Source organism: Oryctolagus cuniculus, chromosome 12 (assembly GCF_964237555.1).
Source record: "Oryctolagus cuniculus chromosome 12, mOryCun1.1, whole genome shotgun sequence".
NCBI lineage: Eukaryota > Metazoa > Chordata > Mammalia > Lagomorpha > Leporidae > Oryctolagus > Oryctolagus cuniculus.
Window position 1 is genome coordinate 52028427 of NC_091443.1, and position 22556 is coordinate 52050982.

Consider the following 22556-nt stretch of genomic DNA (forward strand, 5'->3'; position numbering starts at 1 on the left):
GTTCACACGGTGGGGTGGCCACCCCCAGGGCATGAGCAGTACTGAGCATGCCCACTCAGTGTCCCCTCCTTCCCCTTCATCACCTCCACGGCCTCTTAGCCCTGAAATCACAGGCTGTTAGCCCAGCTGCACGCACAGTTGCCACCACTAGCTCCTGCATGGCCTCCTTTACTGGCTTCTCAACTTTTCCCAAGATTTACTCTCACTCCCATCCCGAAGGATCAAAGCTTCCGCATACTGGAGGCTGTGTGGATGTTTTGCATGCAAGTAATGAGGAGGAAGGATCCAGGGTCTCCTAGCCCATCCCAGACAGGGAAGGAGGGAGAGCCTTCTGGCTAATTCTGAAGATGTTGCTCACAGCAGGATTCAGATGCAACCTGATGGTGTCCTGGCCCTCTGTTCCTGTGATTTCAGTCTGATAATAAACCCTCCTCAGGCCAAAAAAGCTGCCAGAGAAAGAGGCCGATTCTCAGGAAACCTGAGGTCAGAGAGACAACGCAGCTAGGACAAAGAAGCCAAATAGTTTGTGCCAAATTAATTTCCCCCAAAGATGTTAACCTCCTTTCCTTCCCCATTCCCTAAGGCTACACTAAAAAGCTTGTAAACGGAGTTCAGAATTTTGAGATGCAAAGAATACCCTCTGTTTACATACAATCTTCAGCCTCATTTACTATCTAAATCCAAAGGAGTCATTTTGCTTCTTCATTCCACTTCCCCTGCCCCTTAGGTCCTAGTCTAGGCAAAATCAGTTGGGCTGGCTTTTCAAACACATTTTTTAAAAAGTTTATTTGATCTAGTCGAAAGAGTTACAGAGAAGGAGAGTCAGATCTTCCACCGCTGGCTCACTCCCCAGCGAAGCCAGGAGCCAGGAACTCCATCGGGGACTCCCACGTGGGTGGCAGGGGTCCAAGCACTTGGGCCTTTCCTGCTGCTTTCCCGGGAGCACTGGCAGGTAGCTGTGCCGGAAGCGGAGCAGCTGCGCTGCAACCAGCGCCCACAGGGGATGCTGGCGTCTGAACCCACTGGCCACAATGCCCACCGCCCCCCCCCCCCGGCGTGGGGGGTGTCTGGCTTGTAATTAGCTTCAGCCACGGCTGCCGCTTTTTCTTATTCCCGACCCAGGCCTCGGAGTCCCATCTTCACCTGAAGTAGTTGCAGAAAATCTCGATTCCCAACACCAGGGGGTGTCTGTCTCGGCTTCTATCTGCCCTACCCCCTGAAGGTGGCGATTAGTCCCGAACCGCTCCCTCGCTCGTTTTCACGGCTTTTCTGTGTACACTGGGTCTCCCTCCCTCGCTCCCAAGGTGGGGATTAGCGCCAGACCGTCCCCTCACCCCTTTCCGCTGCTTTTGCAAACAGGCTAAGCCGCCCGCCCCTCCACCCTCGCAGAGCTCCGACTCTCCAGAGCGGTGTCTCCTTATCGCAGCTTATCTGTTGGTCTCCCAGGCCCTCTGGACAGCCGTGTCCTTTCCTTTGCGTGCCTCCCACACTTCCCCCGGCCCGGAATCTCGCTACCTGTCTCCCACCTCTGTCTGCGGCTTCCTCGCCTCGCAGGGCTCCGAAGCCCCTTCTCCCTCTCTTCCTCTTTACTCGCTTCTCCCTTTCTCGCCACCAACCTCTGTATACCGATCTCTGCCCTTCTCTCTCACCGTGCCCACACTAGGAACAAAGTCACGCTGTTTGCGCAGAGCAAGCCTCGCGTCGCGCCGTACGGGACGGCGACATTCCACCGTGCCCCTCCGCGCATTCCAACTGCAAACAAAGAGTCCCCCTCCCGACGCCCCCACGCTCCGTCCTGCTGCTAGTCTTGGGGGTTGTAACCGCAGCTGCTCTAACTGCCCCGCGCCGTGCGGCCGCGTCCGGCCAGTCGGCCGGCCTCCACCTCCCGAGCTCTCAGTCGCGGATCCCCTCGCGGGACGCATCCGAGATCCCTGCGCACCCCTCCCCCCGCCCCTTCGCTCTCGCACTCGGCGCGCTCCGCCCTTCCAGGAAAGTAGATCCGGCCAGGCAGACAAAAGTTTGGGAGAGAAGTTTGGTCTGTGCCGAGCGTGAGAGCCAGGGGGCGGGGGCCGCGGGGAAGCGGGGAGCTCGGGCGAGTGGACGCGTGAGCCGACAGACCTGCGGACGGGACGGCCGCGGCCGCGGGCCCTGCCACCCCGCTGGACGCCAGATGCGCGAGGGGACGCAGCCCCTCCCGCTGGGGGATGCTGCGGGGTCCCTGGCGCCGGGCATCCGGGCCGCCCCCCGCTAAGCCCCTGTGCCTGCCCTGTGCCCCTGGGGACCCGGAGTCCGGCCGCAGGGAAGGAGACGCCGCAGGGTGCCTGGCGGGGAGGGGGCCGGAGGCCCCAGACCCGAGGGCATGGAGCGGTTAGGGGAGAAAGCCAGTCGTCTGCTGGAGAAGTTAAGACTCTCGGACTCCGGCAGCGCCAAGTTCGGCCGCAGAAAGGGTGAATCCAGCCGGTCTGGGTCTGATGGGACCCCCGGGCCGGGCAAGGGGCGCCTGAGTGGGTTGGGGGCACCGAGGAAGTCAGGGTCCCGAGGAGCTGCTGGGGGACCTGGGGATGAGCCGCTGGAGCCTGCCCGAGAGCAAGGGCCCCTGGACGCAGAGCGGAGCCCGCGCGGCTCCTTCGAGGCGCAGCGCTACGAAGGCTCCTTTCCCGGGGGGCCGCCGCCCACCCGGGCCTTGCCTCTACCTCAGTCCTTGCCCCCCGATTTTCGGCTGGAGACCACAGCCCCGGCCCTAAGCCCCCGCTCCAGCTTCGCCAGTAGCTCGGCCAGCGACGCGAGCAAGCCGTCCAGCCCCCGGGGCAGCCTGCTGCTGGACGGCGCGGCGGCTGGCGGAGCCGGAGGCAGTCGGCCCTGCAGCAACCGTACCAGCGGCATCAGCATGGGCTACGACCAGCGGCACGGGAGCCCCCTGCCCGCCGGGCCGTGCCTGTTCGGCCCACCCCTGCCCGGGGCTTCCGCGGGCTATTCCCCCGGAGGGGTCCCGTCCGCCTACCCGGAGCTCCACGCCGCGCTGGACCGACTGTGCGCTCACCGGCCCGCGGGGTTCGGCTGCCAGGAAAGCCGCCACTCGTACCCCCCGGCCCTGGGCAGCCCCGGAGCACTAGCCGGGGCCGGAGTGGGGGCGGCGGGGCCCTTGGAGAGACGGGGAGCGCAGCCCGGACGACACTCGGTGACCGGCTATGGGGACTGCGCCGCGGGCGCCCGATACCAAGATGAGCTGACGGCATTGCTGCGCCTGACGGTGGGCACCGGCGTTCGAGAAGCCGGCGCCCGCGGGGAGCCCTCCGGGATGGAGCCGTCGGGTCTCGAGGAACCGCCAGGTCCGTTCGTTCCCGAGGCCGCCCGAGCCCGGATGCGGGAACCGGAGGCCAGAGAGGACTACTTTGGTGAGTGGGAGAGGAGTGTGGTTACGGACGGGAAGGGACCCGTCGCTGCCTTCATTTCCCAGTGCCCCGACGACCCACACAGCCGGTGCCCCGGGGTCCGAGGCAGACACCTGGGGCTGGAGAACAGACCGGAGGGATGGACGGGGGGTGGGGGGCGGGCCTCCTGAGCGCTTGCCCCTTCCCACCGGGGTTCCGATGGCCACGCTCCTCATTCCTGCTCAGTTCAGACCCCCGGGTTATTTCGTGAGTCCCAGTTTCTCCAGGGAGAGGAGCCTCGGTTTGTCGCAGTAGGAGGCCTCGTAGGGAGGGGGCCAGTTGGGGTAATGATTAGTCTTCCCCCCAGATGGCTCCCCCTCTGCGGCGGTGTCCCTACAGGCTTCGGCGCGCCGCGCCCCCACCCCGGCCCAGGCTCCGCCCGCAGGAATTCGGGGAATGCGCGGGTGGGGGGGCGGGGCGGGCGGGCCGCGTGCGTGCCGACTCCTGCCCGGGCGCTCCAGGTGCCCGCGGGCGGGGCCGGCTGCGGCCGCGGGGTGGGGGGCGGGGGTTGGGTGCTCTTCCTAGCACAGGCTGAGCCGTGGTCGCTGTCGGGGTAGCGGGACCTGGAATGGAAAGCAGACCCTAGCTGCTGCCCAGTCCTCGTGCTGCTGGCCCGGTGCCTGCGGGGACGTTCCAGCAGCGACCTGGTGGTACCAGCCTCTGTTTTCCCCATCCTCCGGAAGTCAGGGCAAAAGTCGTGAGCGCCAGGACACGCTCAGCCCTGGACGGATGACGACCCTGTGTAGTTGCCAGAAATCACCTGGCCTCCAGTTCCGGCTGTAACCTGCTCAGAAGTCAGGGCCCAGAATTCAGCGCTCCCTTGCCCTTTAGGGACCCTGGACCCTGGTCGCTGTGGCTTTCATTTCATCCTGTTTGAGAACTATTGGCTGATTCTGCGTCTCAGCTACAGTGGCTCTTGGGGTCCTTAACGACATATGAAAACCCACCGGCATTACTTCGCTATGTCAAGAAACGCTGGTCTCCCCCAGGGCCGTGGGCTCCCTTACTCTCCAAGCCTCTCTGTTCCCACCTTTCTCACTACCCCTGTCCCTCTTGCCTGAGACCCCCTGCACAGCAGAGCTCCGTGCTGAAATGGGAACAGCTGGAGAGGAAGTTGGGAGGCAGCAGGGCTGCAGGCTGAAAGGGCCTTGGGAAGTTCAAACCCAGCCCAGAGTAGATGATGTTAAATCACTTTGATCAGGGGAGACGAAGTGACAAGGCCCATTTAGCAGTTTCCTTTTGGGGCCCAGGAGAGGCAGCTGGGAAAGAAGCGTCTTTGGCTAAACCATCAGAGCCCAAAGGAAGCAGGGAACTCAGCAAGTGCGATAAACAGCAGGAAGGACTGCGGCGTGGATTCGCTGGCTTAGAGGAGGTGAGGCAGACGTGCCTGGACAGCCTTCCTCTCGTCTCCAAAATGTCCAAGGCTTCCTAAGGAATGGCTGTGCAGTGCCCTCGGCATGGCCATCTTGGGTCATCTTCTCCTTCCACCAGGAGGCCATGTTTTGAATTTGGGGGGTGGGGGCAGGCCTCTTCTCCCCACCAAGGGGTCAGGTGTCCCCCCTACCAGAGACCCTTTGTTCCCCTGCCCTAGCCTGACCATCCCCTCCTACTACTGCCTCTGCGAAGGGCCCTGTTTCTTGGCTTCGGCCTTACCCAGCTGCCAGAGGGTGGGAGCAGGGCAGGCCTGGGCCCATCAATTGCTGCAGCAGCTGCACAGGCTCCCGAGCCCCTGGGCAAAGACTGGGATGGGCCCCGACAGGCAGGGAGTGTGGCAGTGTGCCGACGGGGGAGGTGGGGCGGGCCCGTTGGGATCTGCTCCCCAAAGACAGGCACCAGCCCTCACTCATGGGCCTGGAATTGGGGAGTGGAGGGAAGGAAGACCACACCCAGGAAAGGCGGGTGCTGGAGCCAGGTGCATGTACCTTAGCAGGGGATGTGGCGAAGAAGAGCACTTCAGCTCTGGGGCCCTCCCATGATAGAAGGTGACAGGGAGGCATTAGGGGTCCTGCCACCCTCCCCCACCACTTCTTCTGCAACCCAGGTCCCTGGAACTGGCTCATATGGCTGGTCCCCTCTGCTGAGCCAGGTCCTCCTCTCCATCCCTGGGAGCTTGCAGCAAAGGGTGGTCCTCGGACTGTTGGGGGAACTGAAGTCCCGGAGGGGCTTTCATGCAAAGTGTTCTCCGGGTCTGCAGCTGAGCACCTGCACCCCAGCCTCTCTGACTGTTCCTCCCATGCATTGAGCCGGGGCTCACGCCTTGCCTGTGTAGTGCTTTCTCCGACAGAAATGAAACATCTGAAGGCCAGGGGCACTTTGGCTTCCTCCAGTTTTCCTCAGTATCAGGCGCTGTGCTAGACACAGGAGGGACGCCCAGAGATGTCTGTTGAGGAATCAGCGGAGCAGGAACGAACAGCCCAGGCACAATCTTGCTGCATCCTCGTTCTTGTTACCCTCCCTCCCCCTTCCTGGAGAGAGCTCTGCTGGTTGTTAGGAAAGGGGGAGATCCCTGCATCGGAGCTGGGGGGTAGGGTCGGAAGCTGATGACCTCTCTTCTCCCGCCCCCCCAGGCACCTGTATCAAGTGCAACAAAGGCATCTATGGGCAGAGCAATGCCTGCCAGGCCCTGGACAGCCTCTACCACACCCAGTGCTTTGTCTGCTGCTCCTGTGGTGAGTGCGCCCGTCACCTGCTCGGGAGAGCTTAGGGGGCGGGAGGAGAGCCCGTGCACCTTCCTGGGCTTGCTGTGGTGCTGTGGCCCTTGTGTGTGCTCTACCTGGCTCTACCTCCTCCCATCCCCCAGGGGTCTGTTCCCCGCCTCCTTCACCACCTCCTTCTCGGTCTTCCTCTCCTCTCTCTCTATTCCTGCCTCTTTCTTGTGCCTCCCAGCTTGCCCAGCCTGGACTCCCGCCCGGCCCCTCAGGCCTCTCCTTGGTGAGGTTTGGTCTTGGGCAGCCAAGTTGCCTGGGGCGACTGTGAAAGCCTGGAATGTGGGAAGGGCGGGGGTGGGCTAGGGGAGTGGGGAGCCGTGGGGGGCGGCGAGGGGGGTTTTCTCTTGGCTGGTCAGAGTTCAGCCACCTCACTAGAGTGCAGGCCACCAGGCCATGCCAAGCTGATGACATCACGCTCCAGGAATGCCCGCTGCTGTTAGCTCAGGAGGCCCACTGGGAGGGGGGTGCTCCCAGCGGCCTTAACTCCCCCCACCCCCACCCTCCCACACCTCCCTCATTGCCCTCCCCACCGCTTACCCATTCTGATTCTTTCGCTAAACCTTTAATCTCCTATCTCTGCCTGACTCCAGCACTCAGCTTTTCTCTGCTCCCCCAGCTTCTGCCTGACTCTTTCTGCTCCTCTGTCTGTCTGTCTGTCCTTTTCATAGGGCCTCTTCTGGGTCTGGGTCTCCTTCCATCTCTTTCCCCTCCCTGGGTCTCAGGAGTTTCTCTAAGTCAGCTTTTCTAAGCCACCGGACAGAGCTGGAAGTGGAGATTTGTGATGGGAAGAAGGCAGAAGGTGGGGAAACTGCCCCTTCTGCCCTCGTCCTCATTCCTCCCCCGTTCCTGCCCATTCAGACACAGGGTGTGGTGTCTGGGTCCTGATTATGTGGGAAACGGCTCTCCTTTGTCTGCTCACGGAAGACTCTGGAGACCCTGGGTCCCTCCAGGCTCGGGGAAGCAGCCCTGTCCAGCAGTAGGGGAAACTGGCTGCGCTGCCCAATGCAGCCCTTGTCCCCAGCCGTAACTCGGATGAGGCCTGCCCTCCAGAGTCTTCCCCTGGAAGGAGAAGGGCTTGCTGAGCAGGATGGCTGTGTTCAGCAGACACACTAAGCTGAGTGGTCTGCAGGGCAGGGTCTGTGCTGGGCAGAGCCCCTAGCCATGTCCCCCAGGATGGGGCTGGCCTTGCTCGCCCAGGTGCCTCTCCAGGGAGAGGAAGGCACTTGTGCAGTGGGAGGCCTGTGGAGAAGAGTTGGGCAGGCTGGAGCTGGAGGAGCAGTGAGCAGGGGAGTGGGGAAGTTGGCTGGAATGAGGCCAAAGCGGATTGGAATTGCATCAGATGGGATGTTTGTGTGGGGAGGGAGGACAGGCTGCAGTGAGGAGGAGAAACAGCGCCACAGTTCAGGTTTGAATGCAACGTCAGGGAACGCGGGAGGCTGCCCCAGGCTGCGGGTAGATTCCAGCCCCTTCTCTGCTGCTTCTAGGACGCACATTGCGCTGCAAGGCTTTCTACAGCGTCAACGGCTCTGTGTACTGTGAGGAAGACTATCTGGTGAGTGAGGAGCCCCCCGCCCCCGGGGGACTGCCCCCAACGCGGGTGCCCCCTTCCTGGTGACCTGTTGAGGTTCCGCCCACCACTCTGAGCCCAGTAACATCCTCCTGTTTGTCTTTCCTGTCTTCTTAGTTTTCAGGGTTTCAGGAGGCAGCTGAGAAATGCTGTGTCTGCGGTCACTTGATTTTGGAGAAGGTAAGGAAAGTGCCCCCAGCCGGGGCTGCGGGACTACAGGACAGGGCAGGGCAGGGGATCGGGATCGGGGCAGCTACGTCCAAGAGGGGTGTGGGGAGGACACCAGTGACCAGGTGAACCGCTTTCATCCCGTTCCTCCCCAGAGCAGCTGTTCGTGGTGACCTCTCTGTCCCCCCGCAATAGGGTCTGGGCTCCAGGGCCTAGCTCTTCCCAGGCCTGCCAGTCCGGGCTAGGAGTGCGGGGGCTTGTGGCTGCCACTGTTCAGCTGGAACTCAATTTTCTTTTCTGTAAAAAGGGGACATTGGATTAGATCGGTGATTATCAGCCACCGGGCACATCACCTGGGAATATCTTAAAAAAAAAAAAGAAAAGAAAAGGCTGCCCAAGTCCCATCCCCAGAGACTATGACAGGATTGGGAGTGGCGGGGGTCCCAGGCACTAGATTTTTTTAAAAAGCCCCCTCAGGTGGTCTCCACCAGCTTTTTCAGGGTTTCTGCCTCCATTAAAAGACTCCTTGGTGCTCACTTTGGCAGCACATATACTAAAAATGGAAAGACCCCTAGGTCCCCACCAATTACAGACCTTGCTCTGGGAGGCTAGGAGGGGCTAGCTGAGGTTGGGGAGCAGTGGGGGAACCCAGGGCCTGGAGGGAGACTGATTCTTCTCCCACCCGCGAGCCAGATCCTGCAGGCCATGGGGAAGTCCTATCACCCAGGCTGCTTCCGGTGCATCGTTTGCAACAAGTGCCTGGATGGCATCCCCTTCACAGTGGACTTCTCCAACCAGGTGTACTGTGTGACTGACTACCACAAGTGAGTCTTCCCAGCGGGGCGCAGCATGGAGCCGGGCCCCAGCATTCCCCACCCGCAGCTCATGGCTGCCTGCTCTCTTTCAGAAATTATGCTCCCAAGTGTGCGGCCTGCGGCCAGCCCATCCTCCCCTCTGAGGTCAGTGCGTCTGGGTTCTTTGGCGGGGAGGGCCGGGGCCCGGGGGCACTCGCACTAGTGCTGAGGAATGTGCTCTGAAGAGATTCCCGTGTGACTGTGCTCCGGGGGTCACCACGCTGACCCTAACATCCGGGCCTGGACATGTCCTATCGCCTCCCTGGGCCCAGGCTCCACGTCTTTTATCCCAGGCCAGAGGCGATTTCTTTCGAGGTTGGGGGTCATCAGAGCTCAGATGTAGGGGCTGGAAGAAGGTGCGGGAGAATCCTCAGGGCTGGTAGGAAGGGGTCAGAAATGACAGGCGGGCGGGATGTGCAGAAGGCATGCCTGGGGAGAGAAGCTTAAAGCCCACGGGGACCCAGACCCTGTTACAGGATCTCCTTGTCCCCAGCCTGGCCTACTTTATCTGTGCTGCTTGGCCCCTGCCCTTGCCTCTGCTTCCCCCAGAGCTAGGCAAGGGAGAGCTGGGGGGGGGGGGGGACCCCTACAGAGGGAGGGCTGCACGCAGGGCGTGTCCTGAGAGCAGTGCAGGGTAGGGGTGGGAGGGAGAGCTCCAGTGGGATTTGCAAAGGAATCAGAGCTACAGATGATTTCAGAGAGGCTCTGAGAGCCTTGGGTCATCTTCCCATCTAGGGGAGGGGGCAGAGTTGGGGCATCAGTGTGTGCCCATCCCCCATGGGATATGTATTTCAGGGCTGTGAGGACATCGTGAGGGTGATATCCATGGACCGAGATTATCACTTCGAGTGCTACCACTGTGAGGTGAGTGTCCGGGTCCATAGCTACTGGGGGAGAACTGGGATTGGGCAGAGGGGAGGAGTCAAGTCCCAGAACAGCCAGACATCCAGGGTAAGGGTGTACATCATAGAAAACTGGGCAGGTTCTGTGACTTCTTGCCCTCCAGTTACTCTCCCTGGTCCTAGTTGTCCAGTCGGTTCTGAATCTGACTTCCCCAGAGTCTAGACTGCAAGACTGAGGACTCATGGTAACTTCTGCAAATGGGGGCCTGTCTCATTATTTCTGCTGCAGCAGCGACACCTGGTGTCAAGCTGGGGTATTTTCTTGAGTCGCTTCCATCCCACCCCTGTTCCCAATCCATGCTTCCAGTCATTAGGAATCTGGTGTTGAGGGTGACATCCCAAGATGTCCTCAGTGCCCAAGGTGCCTGGGCTGAGGTGAACCAGGTGTCTTCTCCCTTAGGACTGCCGGATGCAGCTGAGTGACGAGGAGGGCTGCTGCTGCTTCCCACTGGACGGGCACTTGCTCTGCCATGGCTGTCACATGCAGCGGCTCAACGCCCGGCAGCCCCCTGCCAACTATATTTGAGCTTGAGCTGCAGTCACCTCTGCTGCCATCACCACCTGACAGATTATTCTGGCCAGTGGGCCCCTCTGAGGTCAGCCAAGACGAGGAACGCACTCGGTAGGCCTGGAAGGGGAGCCCTCTAGGGAGGGTCCCTAGGGCCAGAGACCCAAAGATCGCAACATTCCAAATGGATTGTGGAGGAGGAACCTTCTCATTGCCAGGGTGGCGGTGACTGGCCAGCTTTCCACGTACAGGCAGGTTCCAGTACTTTCTGAACAGTGTCTGATTCTGGGCTCTATCCAATTTATGTTTGTGCATAAGTGAAGAATGTTCTGGTTCAGGATTATAGGGGAAAAGGACATCATGGAAGCTGCAAGAGTCAGATACACGATCAGCCAGGCATTTTCCCTGGTATCCAGTCTCTCTTATCTGGATGAAGAATTGGAAACCCTGGACCTTATTAACGAGTGATTTCTTGGCTGCCTTCTCCCTGAGGACTAGGAGAGCTCCTCATCTCTGCAGGGAATGGGGACCCACTCCGGGTGGGCCTGCTGTGTGTATTGCCTGTTTCTCAGGGACTCACGTGGACCTGGGAAGGCTGGGTGGGTGCCTGTACGTGGTTGCTCTTCTTAGCTGGGCAGTGAGGAGCAGGTGTAGATGTGAAGCTTGCTGGTGGGATGTGTCCGGAGTCGCGGGCTCGCCCCTCTCCCAGATGTAGGTGCACTGAGCTCTGCAGCCCAGCGGATGCACACGTGGGCACGTTCGTGTTCACACATGCATGTACACACACATGCACGCTCTTGCTTCCCTTCTTCTCAGGTCAGTCTCATGCCTAGTTCCCCGGCAGTAAATAGCTCACCGCTCCAGATCTGCCACCTCTCAGTACCTCCACCACCACCCCAAAACTCTGGGATTTGGGGGTGCTGGAAGGAGAAGAACACTCTGATTTGCTTCTAGTCGCTTTGGCTGAAACTAGTTCACCTAAAGCTAGAGCTCTAAAACCAATTCACTGAAATTTGTTTGCTTGAGGTTCAGTTCACTTAATGACCGATTTGCCCAAAGCTCAACTCCCTTTTGGGTGTTTTTGTGTCCACTTAGGTGTCCTGCTCTCTTTTTTGTCATGCTTCAGGTATTTCAAGAATTTCTATCTACTCATCCAAGAGTACTTCTGAGTTCTTATCAGCAACATAACTTTATCAAAGTTGCAGCACTTTGTGAATGATGAGATTGCTTCCTACCTTTATGGATGTCTTTTTCTATGTTATCTACTTTTCAAACACTTTTTTAAAAAAAAGTTTAAAGTTTCTAGCAATAAATACAATGGGTACAGACATTCTGTGTATCATTTTTTGTGTCTCTTAGTCCAATATCCTTTTACAAATTAGATGCCTTGAAGAGTATACTGGAGCTCAGAGAGCTCTCCATGCTTTGCTCTCCTTTGCACAGCCCAGATGAACAGGTGGGAGGCACACTCAGTTGACTAACGATTAAAGGTTGTCCAGACCACAGCAATCAAGAGTCAAAGGGTGAATCTGCTAAATCCTTTTGAAATGCTGCAGATTTGATAAATATTTATTTTAGGCTAATTGGCTATAGGTGAATTGGTTTTAGGCAAAGTCATCTGAGTTTCATACTGGGAATGATGATTCCTGAGAACGTGAGTTCCACGTTTGGGGGTTACTCCATGATGCCTATGCCAGCCAACCCGGGAATGAGGTGGAAGAGTCCTCTGGCCTAGAAGGCAAGGGTTCAGACTCATATGATTGAGTGCCAGAGAGGTACTTGGAGAATGAAATGTTCTAAAATTAGATAACCTCTTCTGCAGCAGAGATTACTTCTGTTAAATGTGTGACTACGAAGAGCCTGCGACTGGGACCTTTATACGCCGAGGCTGCCCCAAGCCTGGGAAATGCAGATGAGCTTGGGCAGCGTCCCATCCATACCTCTTGGTTCTGTCTTCTCCTCGGGAATCTTGTTCATTCTCTCCCCCTTGATCCTTTGTTTCTTTAAAAAAAAAAAAAGATTCATTTATTTGAAAGGCACAGTGGCAGAGGCAGAGAGCTTTCATCTGGTGGTTCACTCCCCAAATGGCTGCAACAGCCAGAGCTGGGCCGATCAGGATCCAGGAGCTTCTTCCAGGTCTCCCACACAGGTGCAGGGGCCCAAGCACTTAGGTCATCTTCCACTGCTTTTCCAGGCCGTAGCAGAGCCAGATCAGAAGTGGAGCAGCTGGGACTAGAACCAGTGCCCACATGGGATGCTTTCACTGCAGGCTGTGGCTTTACCTGCCATGCCACAGTGGCAGCCTGCTCCTGTTTCTTTTTCTTTTTTTTTTTTTTTAAAGATTTTATTTATTTTGAGAGGTAGAGTTACAGACAGTGAAAGAGAGAGAGAGAGAAAGGTCTTCCTTCCATTGGTTCACTCCCCAAATGACTGCAATGGCCGGCCCTCCACCAATCCGAAGCCAGGAGCCAGGTGTTTCTTCCCAGTCTCCCACACGGGTGCAGGGGCCCAAGCACTGCCACTCCTGGGCCACAGCAGAGAGCTGGACTGGAAGAGGAGCCAACAGGACTAGAACCCGGCTCCCATATGGGATGCCGGCACCACAGGCAGAGGATTAACCTATTGCACCCCAACTCCTTTGTTTCTTACTCTGATTTTGGCCTCCCTCTGTACATTACCTGCCTGGCTCATTCCTTTCTCCATCTGTTCTGATCTGACCCCACCCTGGGACTCCCTAGGACTCTACTTGCCCCTCGGGCTGCTGTCCTTTCTTCCTGAGGAAAACAACATCTGACAAGGGCGGCCACCCCTCCTCATCACCAGCAGGCTCCCAAGAGCACCCTGTATCACAAGGCCCCCTTCCTGTTCACTGGGAGACTGTCCCTCCTTAATATTTCTGTTTAATATGTTTACACTTGATAGGGAAAGAGTCATGGGGTGGTGCCAAAGATACAGCAAAAGGTAGGTCTTGGCCAATTTGCCCCCTGATTTTTATCAATGGCCATGAGTCCTGGGACAGGGAAAGGAGAAAAATGGAAGAAATTAGGGATCCATTTTGTGTCCCTAGATAAGCAGCAAAGGGCAAGTGCCAGGCTTTGACAGCAGACTTCAGCTCTTCATCCTGGCCAGCCCTGTTGCCACAGCCTGAACGTGGGTTGTCAAGAATAAGGCTGGAGAGGGTTTTCTTCCTTACTCCTTGGAGACTTGACATCTCCCCTGGCATAGCCTGGAGCTCTCAAGGCCAGGGAAATGGTAAGATTCCATTTATAGTCAGGCTGGAAACTGTCCTCCATCAACAAGGAGGTAGAGAAAGCTATTTCCAGGCACATAAAGCCAGTTGGATGAGGTCCTTCAGATAGGACCTATAAAGAAAGGAATAAAAAGAGCGAAAGGAGAGCAATACAACTAAAATGAAGGCTGGGGAAGAGCAGGTGGGCTAGAGCATTTTTATATAGTTTTGTGTTTAAGAAGCACTACCTGGCCGGCGCCGCGGCTCACTAGGCTAATCCTCCGCCTAGCGGCGCCAGCACACCGGGTTCTAGTCCCGGTCGGGGCGCCAGATTCTGTCCCGGTTGCCCCTCTTCCAGGCCAGCTCTCTGCTGTGGCCAGGGAGTGCAGTGGAGGATGGCCCAGGTGCTTGGGCCCTGCACCCCATGGGAGACCAGGAAAATCACCTGGCTCCTGGCTCCTGCCATCGGATCAGCGCGGTGCGCCGGCTGCAGCGGTGGCCATTGGAGGGTGAACCAACGGCAAAGGAAGACCTTTCTCTCTGTCTCTCTCTCTCACTGTCCACTCTGTCAAAAAAAAAAAAAAAAAAAAAAGCACTACCTATAGGGGAGGTGCTTGGCCTAGCAGTTAAGATGCAGCTTGGGATGTAGGCATCCCATACCCCGTAGCTCTGCTTCCAATTCCAGCTTCCTGCTAATGAGCCTCCTGGGAAGCAGCAGGTGATGGCTCAAATAGTTGGGTCCCACACCACCCACGTGGGAGACCTGGATTGAGTGCTGGGCTCTTGACTTCAGTCTGTTGCAGGCATTTGGGCACTGAACCAGTGACTAGAAAATCTGCTTTTGTCTGTCTTTGAAATAAACAAACAAGCAGGACTGTACCCAGAGTGCTGTCCCATGATGAGGCTCCACAATCTTGGTTCTACGCTCCACAATCTTGGTTCTACCAGTCCTCTTTCACCTCTTTCTGCTTCAGGAAAACCTAAGACTGGGTCTCTGCTGTGCCAGCTGATTGCATAGGAGCCCTTGGCATATCCACACTCAGCCTTGATAGTAAAGGACAGAGGTTTGACCTTGAAATGTGAGCAGATCATTACTAGGACACAGAGCCCCGTCTCACTATGATGGTAGGACAGGCATTGGAGGCAGATTCTGTCACTGTGGGTGTTATTTCACCTATGCCTCATCTCATTTGGAGAGGACCCTGCTGAACCCTGTGAAAGGAGCAGGGGTCTACCCAAGCAGGGTCAGTCAGATCAGGAGGAATGCTGGGTAAGATTCTGGAAAGAATCTAGTCCCCCCATTTTACTGAATGAAGAAATGGAAACTGAGTGGTGATGTGACTTGCCCAAGGTTACATAGCTGGATATGACTTTGAAGGCTCATAAAGGGTTATTTTCCCTCTTTTGTCTCCCGTCACAAGGATTCCCACAACACAAGTAAACTGTGAAGGTTGACTTGTCATTGTAAATGACGTAAGCACTTTATTATGACAGAGAATTAGGGAAAGCCAGAGAAAACATTTGGTTCTTACCAGTGGTTTGTTGTTGTTAATTAGGACCAGCTATAGCCAAAGTACCTTTAAAAGTACATTGGGAAATGCAAAGGAAATATACAAGAGAGTTCTTGCCCTTGAAGAGGTCACAGTCTAGCCACGGAGACAAATACACACATAAAATGACTTGAGAAGACTACAGGAACATGTCAACAAGTGCGAAGTAATTGATTGTTACAAATAAAAGACCTAATGCTGCATGGCACAGAGTGATGATGAGTGAGACTTTGTCTACTTTATAGACCAGAAGGGGATGGCCAACAGCCTAAATCCTGCCCCCGGATGCATCCAGTTTGGCCTACAGGGAGGCTTTGTGTTTGTTAAAAAATAATATTAATTAGAACCCTAATTGAGGAGGCAAAATGTCAGCTAGCATAGTGGAAGGAATGATAGAATTGGAAAAATACCATTTTGTGAACTTTAATACAATTATTGATTATGGCAAAGATTATTACTTGGTATTAAAAACACAGGAGGGTGTTGGTTCATGTCCCAATGACTGTGCTTTCAGTCTAGCTCTCTGCTAATGGCCTGGGAAAGCAGTGGAAGATGTCCAAACGCTTGGGCCCCTGCACCTGCGTGGGAGACCCAGAAGAAGCTCCTGGCTCCTGGCTTCAGATCAGCACAGCTCCAGCCATTGTGGCCAACTGGGGAGTGAACCAGCAGATGGAAGACCTCTCTCTCTCTCTGCCTCTCCTTCTCTGTTTAACTCTGACTTTCAAATAAATAAATAAATCTTACACACATACACACACACACAGGTGAAGGGAGTGGGCATTGTGGTGCAGCAGGAGAACTAGCACTTGGTACAGCTCTTGGCTTCAGCTTGGTCTAACCCCAGCTGTCGAGGGCATTTGGGGAGTGAACCAGAGGATGAATGAGGTGGAAATGTAACTATGTTGAAGAGACCAGACTGTCATCAATTTTCTGGAATCGGTGTTAGTCTCACTAATGGTAAACCAGTTCTGGTGTATATGATGCAGGTACACAACCCAATATATTATACCTAAGCTGTTTCCTACCACCTGAAAGAAGTGTTAGATACAACTCGCAGTTTGCAGGAAACACCTGGGGATAGAGAAACAAAGGACGCCAGGAGGAAGCAACTGGACAAATCTAGGAGGAGAGGCATTCTTGCAGGGCAACTGGCCAGTCGTCTGCACCAAGTCAGTACGAATTTTTAAAAAGTCAAAACGGTGCTGGATTAAAGCTACTTAAATGTGTGTAGGGGTTGTAGCAACCACTTGAGATACCCATATCCCATATCAGAGTGCCTGGGATCATGTTTCACTTCCACTTCACTTACCTGTGAAGGCACCAGAAAATGGCCCAAGTACTTAGGCCCCTGCCACCCATGAAGATGGAGTTCCTGGCTCCTGGCTTTGGCTTGGCCCAGTCCTAGCCACTGTGGTCATTTGGCAAGTGAACCAGCAGATGGAAGATCTTTCTCTGTGTCTTGCCTTCTCCCTGTCGTTCTGCCTTTCAAATAAATAAAATCTTAAAAAAATGAGAGGACTTAAGGGATATAATAAAAATACAACAAATGATATTGGATTCCCTGTTGGCAAAATAATTTACTATAAAAGATATTTCAGAGTCAACTGGAAAAATTTGAATATGGAGAAGGTAATAGATGAGATGAAAATTTACTGAGAGGGAAAGGTTGAAATCATTAACAAAAAGTAGCTTCCAAAAACATGTATAGGATAATCATATTTTATATTAAAAATATGTTTTGTGAAAAAAATAGGCACTATAATAGGTACATATCTCTAGGTGTTAATAATGATCTATGGTGAGAATGTGTTTTTTGTTGGCCTATTTTTTTAAGACTTATTTTATTTGAAAGTTAGAGTTACAAAGAGAGGGAGAGACAGATCTTCCATCCATTTGTTCACCCCCACAAATGGCCAAAACGTTCAGGGCTGGTTGAAACCGAAGCCAAGAGCCAGGAGCTTCCTCCAGGTCTCTCATGTGGGTGCAGGGGCTCAGGCATTTGGGTCATCTTGTGCTGCTTTTCCAGGCACATTAGCAGGAAGATGGATTGGAAGTAAAACAGCCAAGACTTGAACCGGTGCCCATTTGGGATGCCAGCATCACAGGCAGCAGCTTTATCAGCTAAGCCACAATGCCGGTCCCCATGTTGTCTATATTTATACAGTGCATGTGTCCTGCTTTTATAAGAAACTGTTAAAAATGAAATAACTAGGAGCTAGTTGTGTTGCAGCACAGCTGGTTAAGCTACTGCTGCTCTGCTGTACGTCCCAGTTGTTCTGCTTCTGATCCAGCTCCCTGCTAATATGCCTGGGAGGGCAGCAGAAGATAGTCCAAGATCTTGGTCCCTGCCACCCATGTGACAGACCAAGATGAAATTCCTGGCTCCTGGCTGTGGCCTGACTGAGCCAGGGCTGTTGCAGCCATTCGGGGAGTGAACCAGCAGATGGAAGTCCCTCTCCATTCTCTCTCCCCATCACTATGCCTTTAAATAAATAAATAAATAAATGTTTTACAAAAGTAGTTACCAACATTTATAATCCAGGAGGTTTCACATAAAAGTAAATATATTGCATATGAAGAGCTGGGTTTCTAAGTTATTTTATTGTTTTACCCTGGGCTGCTTCTACTTCTACCTTGTAGCAATTGCTCTGTCATGGCTGTCTGTACCAGAGGCCCAACTGCTCACTGGAAGTGAATGGTGACTGCTCCTTTATTTGGCATATTCCCTTCAGATTGTCAAGATGTCTACCATCCTTAAGTCTGTGCTCTTCACATATTGCTTACCTACCTGACTCTTGGAGACTTTTGGGTCAGTACTGTCTGATTTGGATCCTTCTTATGGGCTCCCTATCCATAGAGATTGCCATTATTAATCATTAGAAAGAACCAATAAATTGATTTTGAAATGCTACCTGAGAAAAGCACCAATTCCAGTGTGATCTGTGCCTGGGTTTTTTATAAGGCAACCCATTCATGGGAAACCCCAGATGTAATAATCTATTTAGCTACCATGGTTGCATACTGTACATTAGCTAAGCAAAATTTCTCTTTGGTAAATGGAATACAGAAAGTATATTAAATTCACTAACTTCCCCAAGGTTTTTGCGCTTTTTTTGCCATAAGACCTTAATCATAGGAGGCGTTTCAAAATTCTCACTGTGTGTGATTCCCAAGCATGAAGCTCTAAATGCCCTTTGGCTGGTATATTTCTCCCACTGGTTCTGATACAATTTTTAAAGGAGAAAATCTCTTTCATATGCATCTCAGTCCATGGCAGTGTCACCATTGGTTTGAAATCCAGGGAAATACTTTTATCAGCCTGGCACATGCTCCTGCGTTACGGCAGCACACTCAATCCTTATAACAAGAACTGCCCACGTTGCGCTTCGTGTCTAGCTTTTCAAAATGATACTAGGCTTTCTTTCCTGAATCAATTTCCTTTACAGTCTCATATTCCTTTGGTAAAAATTGTTTCAATCTGTCCCATTTTTGAGCCAAATTTCTCAGCTTTTCTTTGAGATCCAAAATTCTCTGTCAGGCCTGGTTTATATGTTAGATCACAGTAGTGTCTCAAAGTAAAACCAGCCTTATTCCAGTTTGTTTCTGGGAATTGACAGGCAACCCTTAACACCATAAGGGACTGGGTTTGAAACCTCCTTGTAAATGTTAAGCAATTGCAAAAATGGCACATTAGGAACATTTGTTCTGAAATTTTCCTTTCATGTCATAGGTTGATTACATATTTTCTTTATCTACTTGTTTTCTTCTTAAATCATGTACTTAACAATGGGCATGAAATTTTCTGGCTTAATCATCAATAGTGTGGCTCTGAATACCTTCATTTCCTAGTGAACACCCTTGAAAATAACTCCAAAATCTCTTGACTGCATAAAAATTCTTTTTATTCCTAAAACTAGTTTCTTTGTCCACATTATGATAATACATTCATACCCTTTCAAATATGGCTTACTTTTAAAGTTTTTCTAAACAATTGGTCGGTTGACTGTGGTTCCAAGTTCCAATGGCCATTTCAGTGTCCTAGCTTTGCCCATATTCTTAGTGTGCTAACATATTCTACTCAAAGGTTTCCATTAGTATCTCAAAAATAGTAGAGTAACTATTCCCCTGGAATGCCACTCTTTGGGGCACCATTGTGTTTCCTGGATAAAACGTGGGAGACCGAATGCTTGCAGTGATCCAGCAGCTCTCCATTCTTCTCTGAATCTAAACAATGCAGCAAAGCAATGTCGTCCAAAAGGCTAAGCACATTTTTTTCTCAGACTCCCAGTTACCTCTATCATTGAGTTAAAAACAAATCTATTGATGTATGAGAAGACTGATTAGGAGCAAGGTCTTCAAGACAGTGGCATTAGACTGAGGGCAGGAATTTATCTTTCTACACTCCTGACTTCCATCTTTGTGGAAGTCTAGTTCAGGAATACTTGAGGATATTCTTGGTTTTATCATTAAAGATCATTCAGGAATTAAGTGCAGAAGGTGAGATGAGCCACGCTGATGAAGAGAGGCTTACAGAGGTCAAGCATTTCACAGAACAAACACAACTGTATGAGGTATCAGCACCACAGGGGTGGTCAACAAGTCATTCTTTCAACAAATAAGTGCCTCTGTATGCCAAGCACTGAGATAGCTACCTTGGGGTGATGGAAGAAGCACCTCCCTAAAAATAAATCTAAACAAATGAAAGGATTCCATACACTTCTCAGCAATAGAAGACATGAACTTACAAAATAATTGATATGAGGGACTGGTGCTATGGTGCAATAGGTTAATCTTCTGCCTGTGGTGCCAGCATCCCATATGGGTGCCAGTTCTAGTCATGACTGCTCCTCTTCCAATCCAGCTCTCTGCTGTAGTCTGGGAAAGCAGTAGAAAATGGCCCAAGTGCTTGGGCCCCTGCACCTACATGGGAGACCTGGAAGAAGCTTCTGACTCCTGGCTTCAGATTATCCCAGCTCTGGCTGTTGTGGCCATTTGGGGAGTAAACCAATGGAAGCAAGACCTTTCTCTCTGTCTCTCCCTCTCACTGTCTGTAACTCTACTTCTCAAATAAATAAATAAAAATTTAAAAAAAAAAAAAGCAAACTGATACTAGTAACAATATATATGAATCTCACAAAATTATGAATAGTGAAAAGAAGGTACACCCCCCCCAAAAGAGTATATCTTTATTTGATTCTATTTATATAGAATCTGAAAAGTGCAAATTAATAACAGTGATCAAAAGCAGATCAGTGGTTGATTAGAGCAGTGAGGGGCTAGAGAGAGGAAATACAAAGGGGTACAAGTAAACTTTTAGAGGGTGATGCACATGTTCACTTTTTTACAAGTTAACTGATTTTTATTTGAGAGACAGAGACACAGACACAGAGATCTTCCATCACTGCTTCACTCCCTAAGTGCCTGCAACAGCTGAGCTGGGTCAAGCCAAAACGGTCTAGAACTCATTCTGTGTCTCCCATGTGTGGCAGAGACCCAGTACTTGGGCTGTTACCTGCTGCCTCCCTGGGTGTGCAGTAACAGAAAGCGGGAGTCAGGAGCGGGAGCTGGCAATAAACCCAGGCACTCTAATTTGGGATGCAGGCATCTTTACTGCTAAGTTAAACAACCCCAACTCCCCCTGCCATGTTCACTGTCTTGATTGTGGTGATGGTTTTCAGGGCTTTATAGTTCTATCAAAGCTTACTGAATTGTATACTTTAAACATTGTATACCAAAATACCGCAAGGAAACTTGTTTTCTGTTTAAAATATGGGAGAAAAAAGAGGGAAGGAGGGAGGGAGGAGTGGAGGGAGGAAGGGAGAGAGGGAGAGAGGGAGAGAGGGAGAGAGAGAGAGAGAGAGAAAGAATGAATTGCAGACCCTTTCTTGCAATTCTTTCTTGGTCACCGACACCAGATGGTTTCTGATTGTAAGATTCTTTTTTTCAGTACTTTGCTGCATTTTTAACTGCCAGTCTGCTCTACAGATTCAGCTTTCTAGTCTTAGGTAGAGCTGGCCTATAAAATCCTTCACTTCAGCTGGTCCAATCTCCTCTTGAACCTGAAATGCAGCTTGTACTCCCTGTCTCTGCCTCCATTTGCTGAGATGTTTCTTCCATTCTAAATGACCCAAATTTTCTCTCTCCTTCCAGGGCCAATAAGATTTATTTCATAGTCTTTCCTAGCTGTTTGTTCAGAAAAAAAATTTCATACCTTCTTCAAGTTTCTCTAGTATTTATAATCTAAACTGCTCTTTTGGCACCCATTTGCTGCCTTGTATTATTTGCTTTTCATGTGCATATGTCTTACCTTTTCAACTAGATTATGAACTACTTCAGGGCAGGGACTGCTTCATATTTATCTTTGTGTCTCTCCCAAGGCACTTAGTAAGTGCTTAATAAGTGTCAATTTAAACAACCTAATTTTTATAGTCTTTTTCAACACACTTTCTCAGCCATTATCTCATTTGATCATTACATCAACACTATGAGATTGGTGGAACTAGAAATATGCTATTTCCTCCTTTTGACAGATGAGGATCCTGACATCCAAGGTCACAAGGCTTGTTAAGAGACACAGACAGAACAGATAATTGCCTGATCAAATGCAAGGCTTCCCAGCGCTGACTTCTCTAGCTCTACCTTCCCTCTGAGGTGGGCTTCTGCACCCTTCCCCTGCTCACGTCCTCAAGCACTTCGGAGCTGCGTAACCAGAGCTTTGCAGTAGTGCCATACTGGAGAACTTGACAAATCCGGCAGACAGCATTCCAGTACATTTCTGATCAGCTCTGAGTCACCAAAGCTTGCTTGCTATTTTGTTCCAAGTGTCGTTTGTTGGGGACATTACGCCTGATATTTAACGATGCTGCACTACAGAGTTGAGGAAGCATAAATGATTTTTAAAAGCCTTAGGAAATGACAGCACTCTAAGATTAAACATGAAAGGCGGCAGCTGACGAGCTGACCAAGGATGCAAAATGTCTGCACTGGAGCATGCCGTGCCTCGCCTCTACGCGTTCTAGAATTCTCCAGCTGGTCCTAAAGGGAATGGGCAAACTCTAGCCCTGCGACACCTTCCCCAACCCACGCTGAGGCTATCAGCTGCTTCTCTGAGGCCGGAGATTGGAAGAACTTGGTGCCGTTTGTTTAGCACCAAATATCTTAAAAAAGAGAGTAGATTCCAGTCACCTCTGCAAACAGGGTGGGTTTCAGAAGCAGGCAGAGGTGAATGAAGGAGGAGAGATAAAGAGGAGGCAGAGCCAGCCAGAGCCCGCCGCCAGCCCAGCCGGGCAGGAGCAGGGCGCGAATCGGGCAGAGCTTGGCAGGAAGTGCCCGAGAGCAAAGCCCAGGTGAGGAGACTCTAGGTCTGGGAAGGCTCAGAGGGCCATTGGGTCAGGCTTGGACTCTCTGAGCTGTGACCTTGAACATAACCTTTTTGTACTCTAGTTTTCCTATCTGCAAAATGGGTACGCTAGTGACTTTCTTCGTCTGGACCTGTAATAATTACATGAGGCAAAACCTCGGCCTAGTGCCTGACTCATCCGGCACCCTTAACAAATGCTGGCAGTCATTACCATATTCTCGACGTTTGCCCTTCAACGGGGGATGGGGAAGGTACCGAAAAGACGGCTCCAGGAGGCCT

General features: G+C 52.5%; 1 protein-coding gene across 3 annotated transcripts; it reads left to right on the forward strand.

Moving 5' to 3' along the window:
• Positions 1 to 2039: 2039 nt before the first annotated feature.
• On the forward strand, positions 2040 to 11468 carry AJUBA (ajuba LIM protein). 3 transcript variants are annotated; one of them, XM_051822645.2, is made up of 8 exons: positions 2040 to 3395; positions 5999 to 6100; positions 7624 to 7691; positions 7824 to 7886; positions 8568 to 8698; positions 8782 to 8833; positions 9524 to 9592; positions 10031 to 11468. In XM_051822645.2, the coding sequence occupies exons 1-8, from the start codon at positions 2360 to 2362 to the stop codon at positions 10154 to 10156; spliced, it is 1647 nt and encodes a 548-aa protein (XP_051678605.1). In that variant the 5' UTR covers positions 2040 to 2359; the 3' UTR covers positions 10157 to 11468. The 3 variants fall into 3 exon arrangements, with proteins under 3 accessions (XP_051678605.1, XP_051678607.1, XP_051678606.1); XM_051822647.2 differs by lacking the exons at positions 2040 to 3395; positions 5999 to 6100 and adding an exon at positions 6778 to 6938; XM_051822646.2 differs by lacking the exons at positions 2040 to 3395; positions 5999 to 6100 and adding an exon at positions 7429 to 7544 and having other exon boundaries at positions 7575 to 7691.
• The last annotated feature ends 11088 nt before the right edge of the window (positions 11469 to 22556 follow it).

Coding starts and splice junctions, on each gene's coding strand:
- AJUBA (XM_051822645.2), top strand. CDS start 2,360: ATGGAGCGGTTAGGGGAGAAAGCCAGTCGTCTGCTGGAGAAGTTAAGA. Junction 3,396..5,998: donor GGCCAGAGAGGACTACTTTG/GTGAGTGGGAGA, acceptor CCGCCCCCCCAG/GCACCTGTATCAAGTGCAAC. Junction 6,101..7,623: donor CTTTGTCTGCTGCTCCTGTG/GTGAGTGCGCCC, acceptor TGCTGCTTCTAG/GACGCACATTGCGCTGCAAG.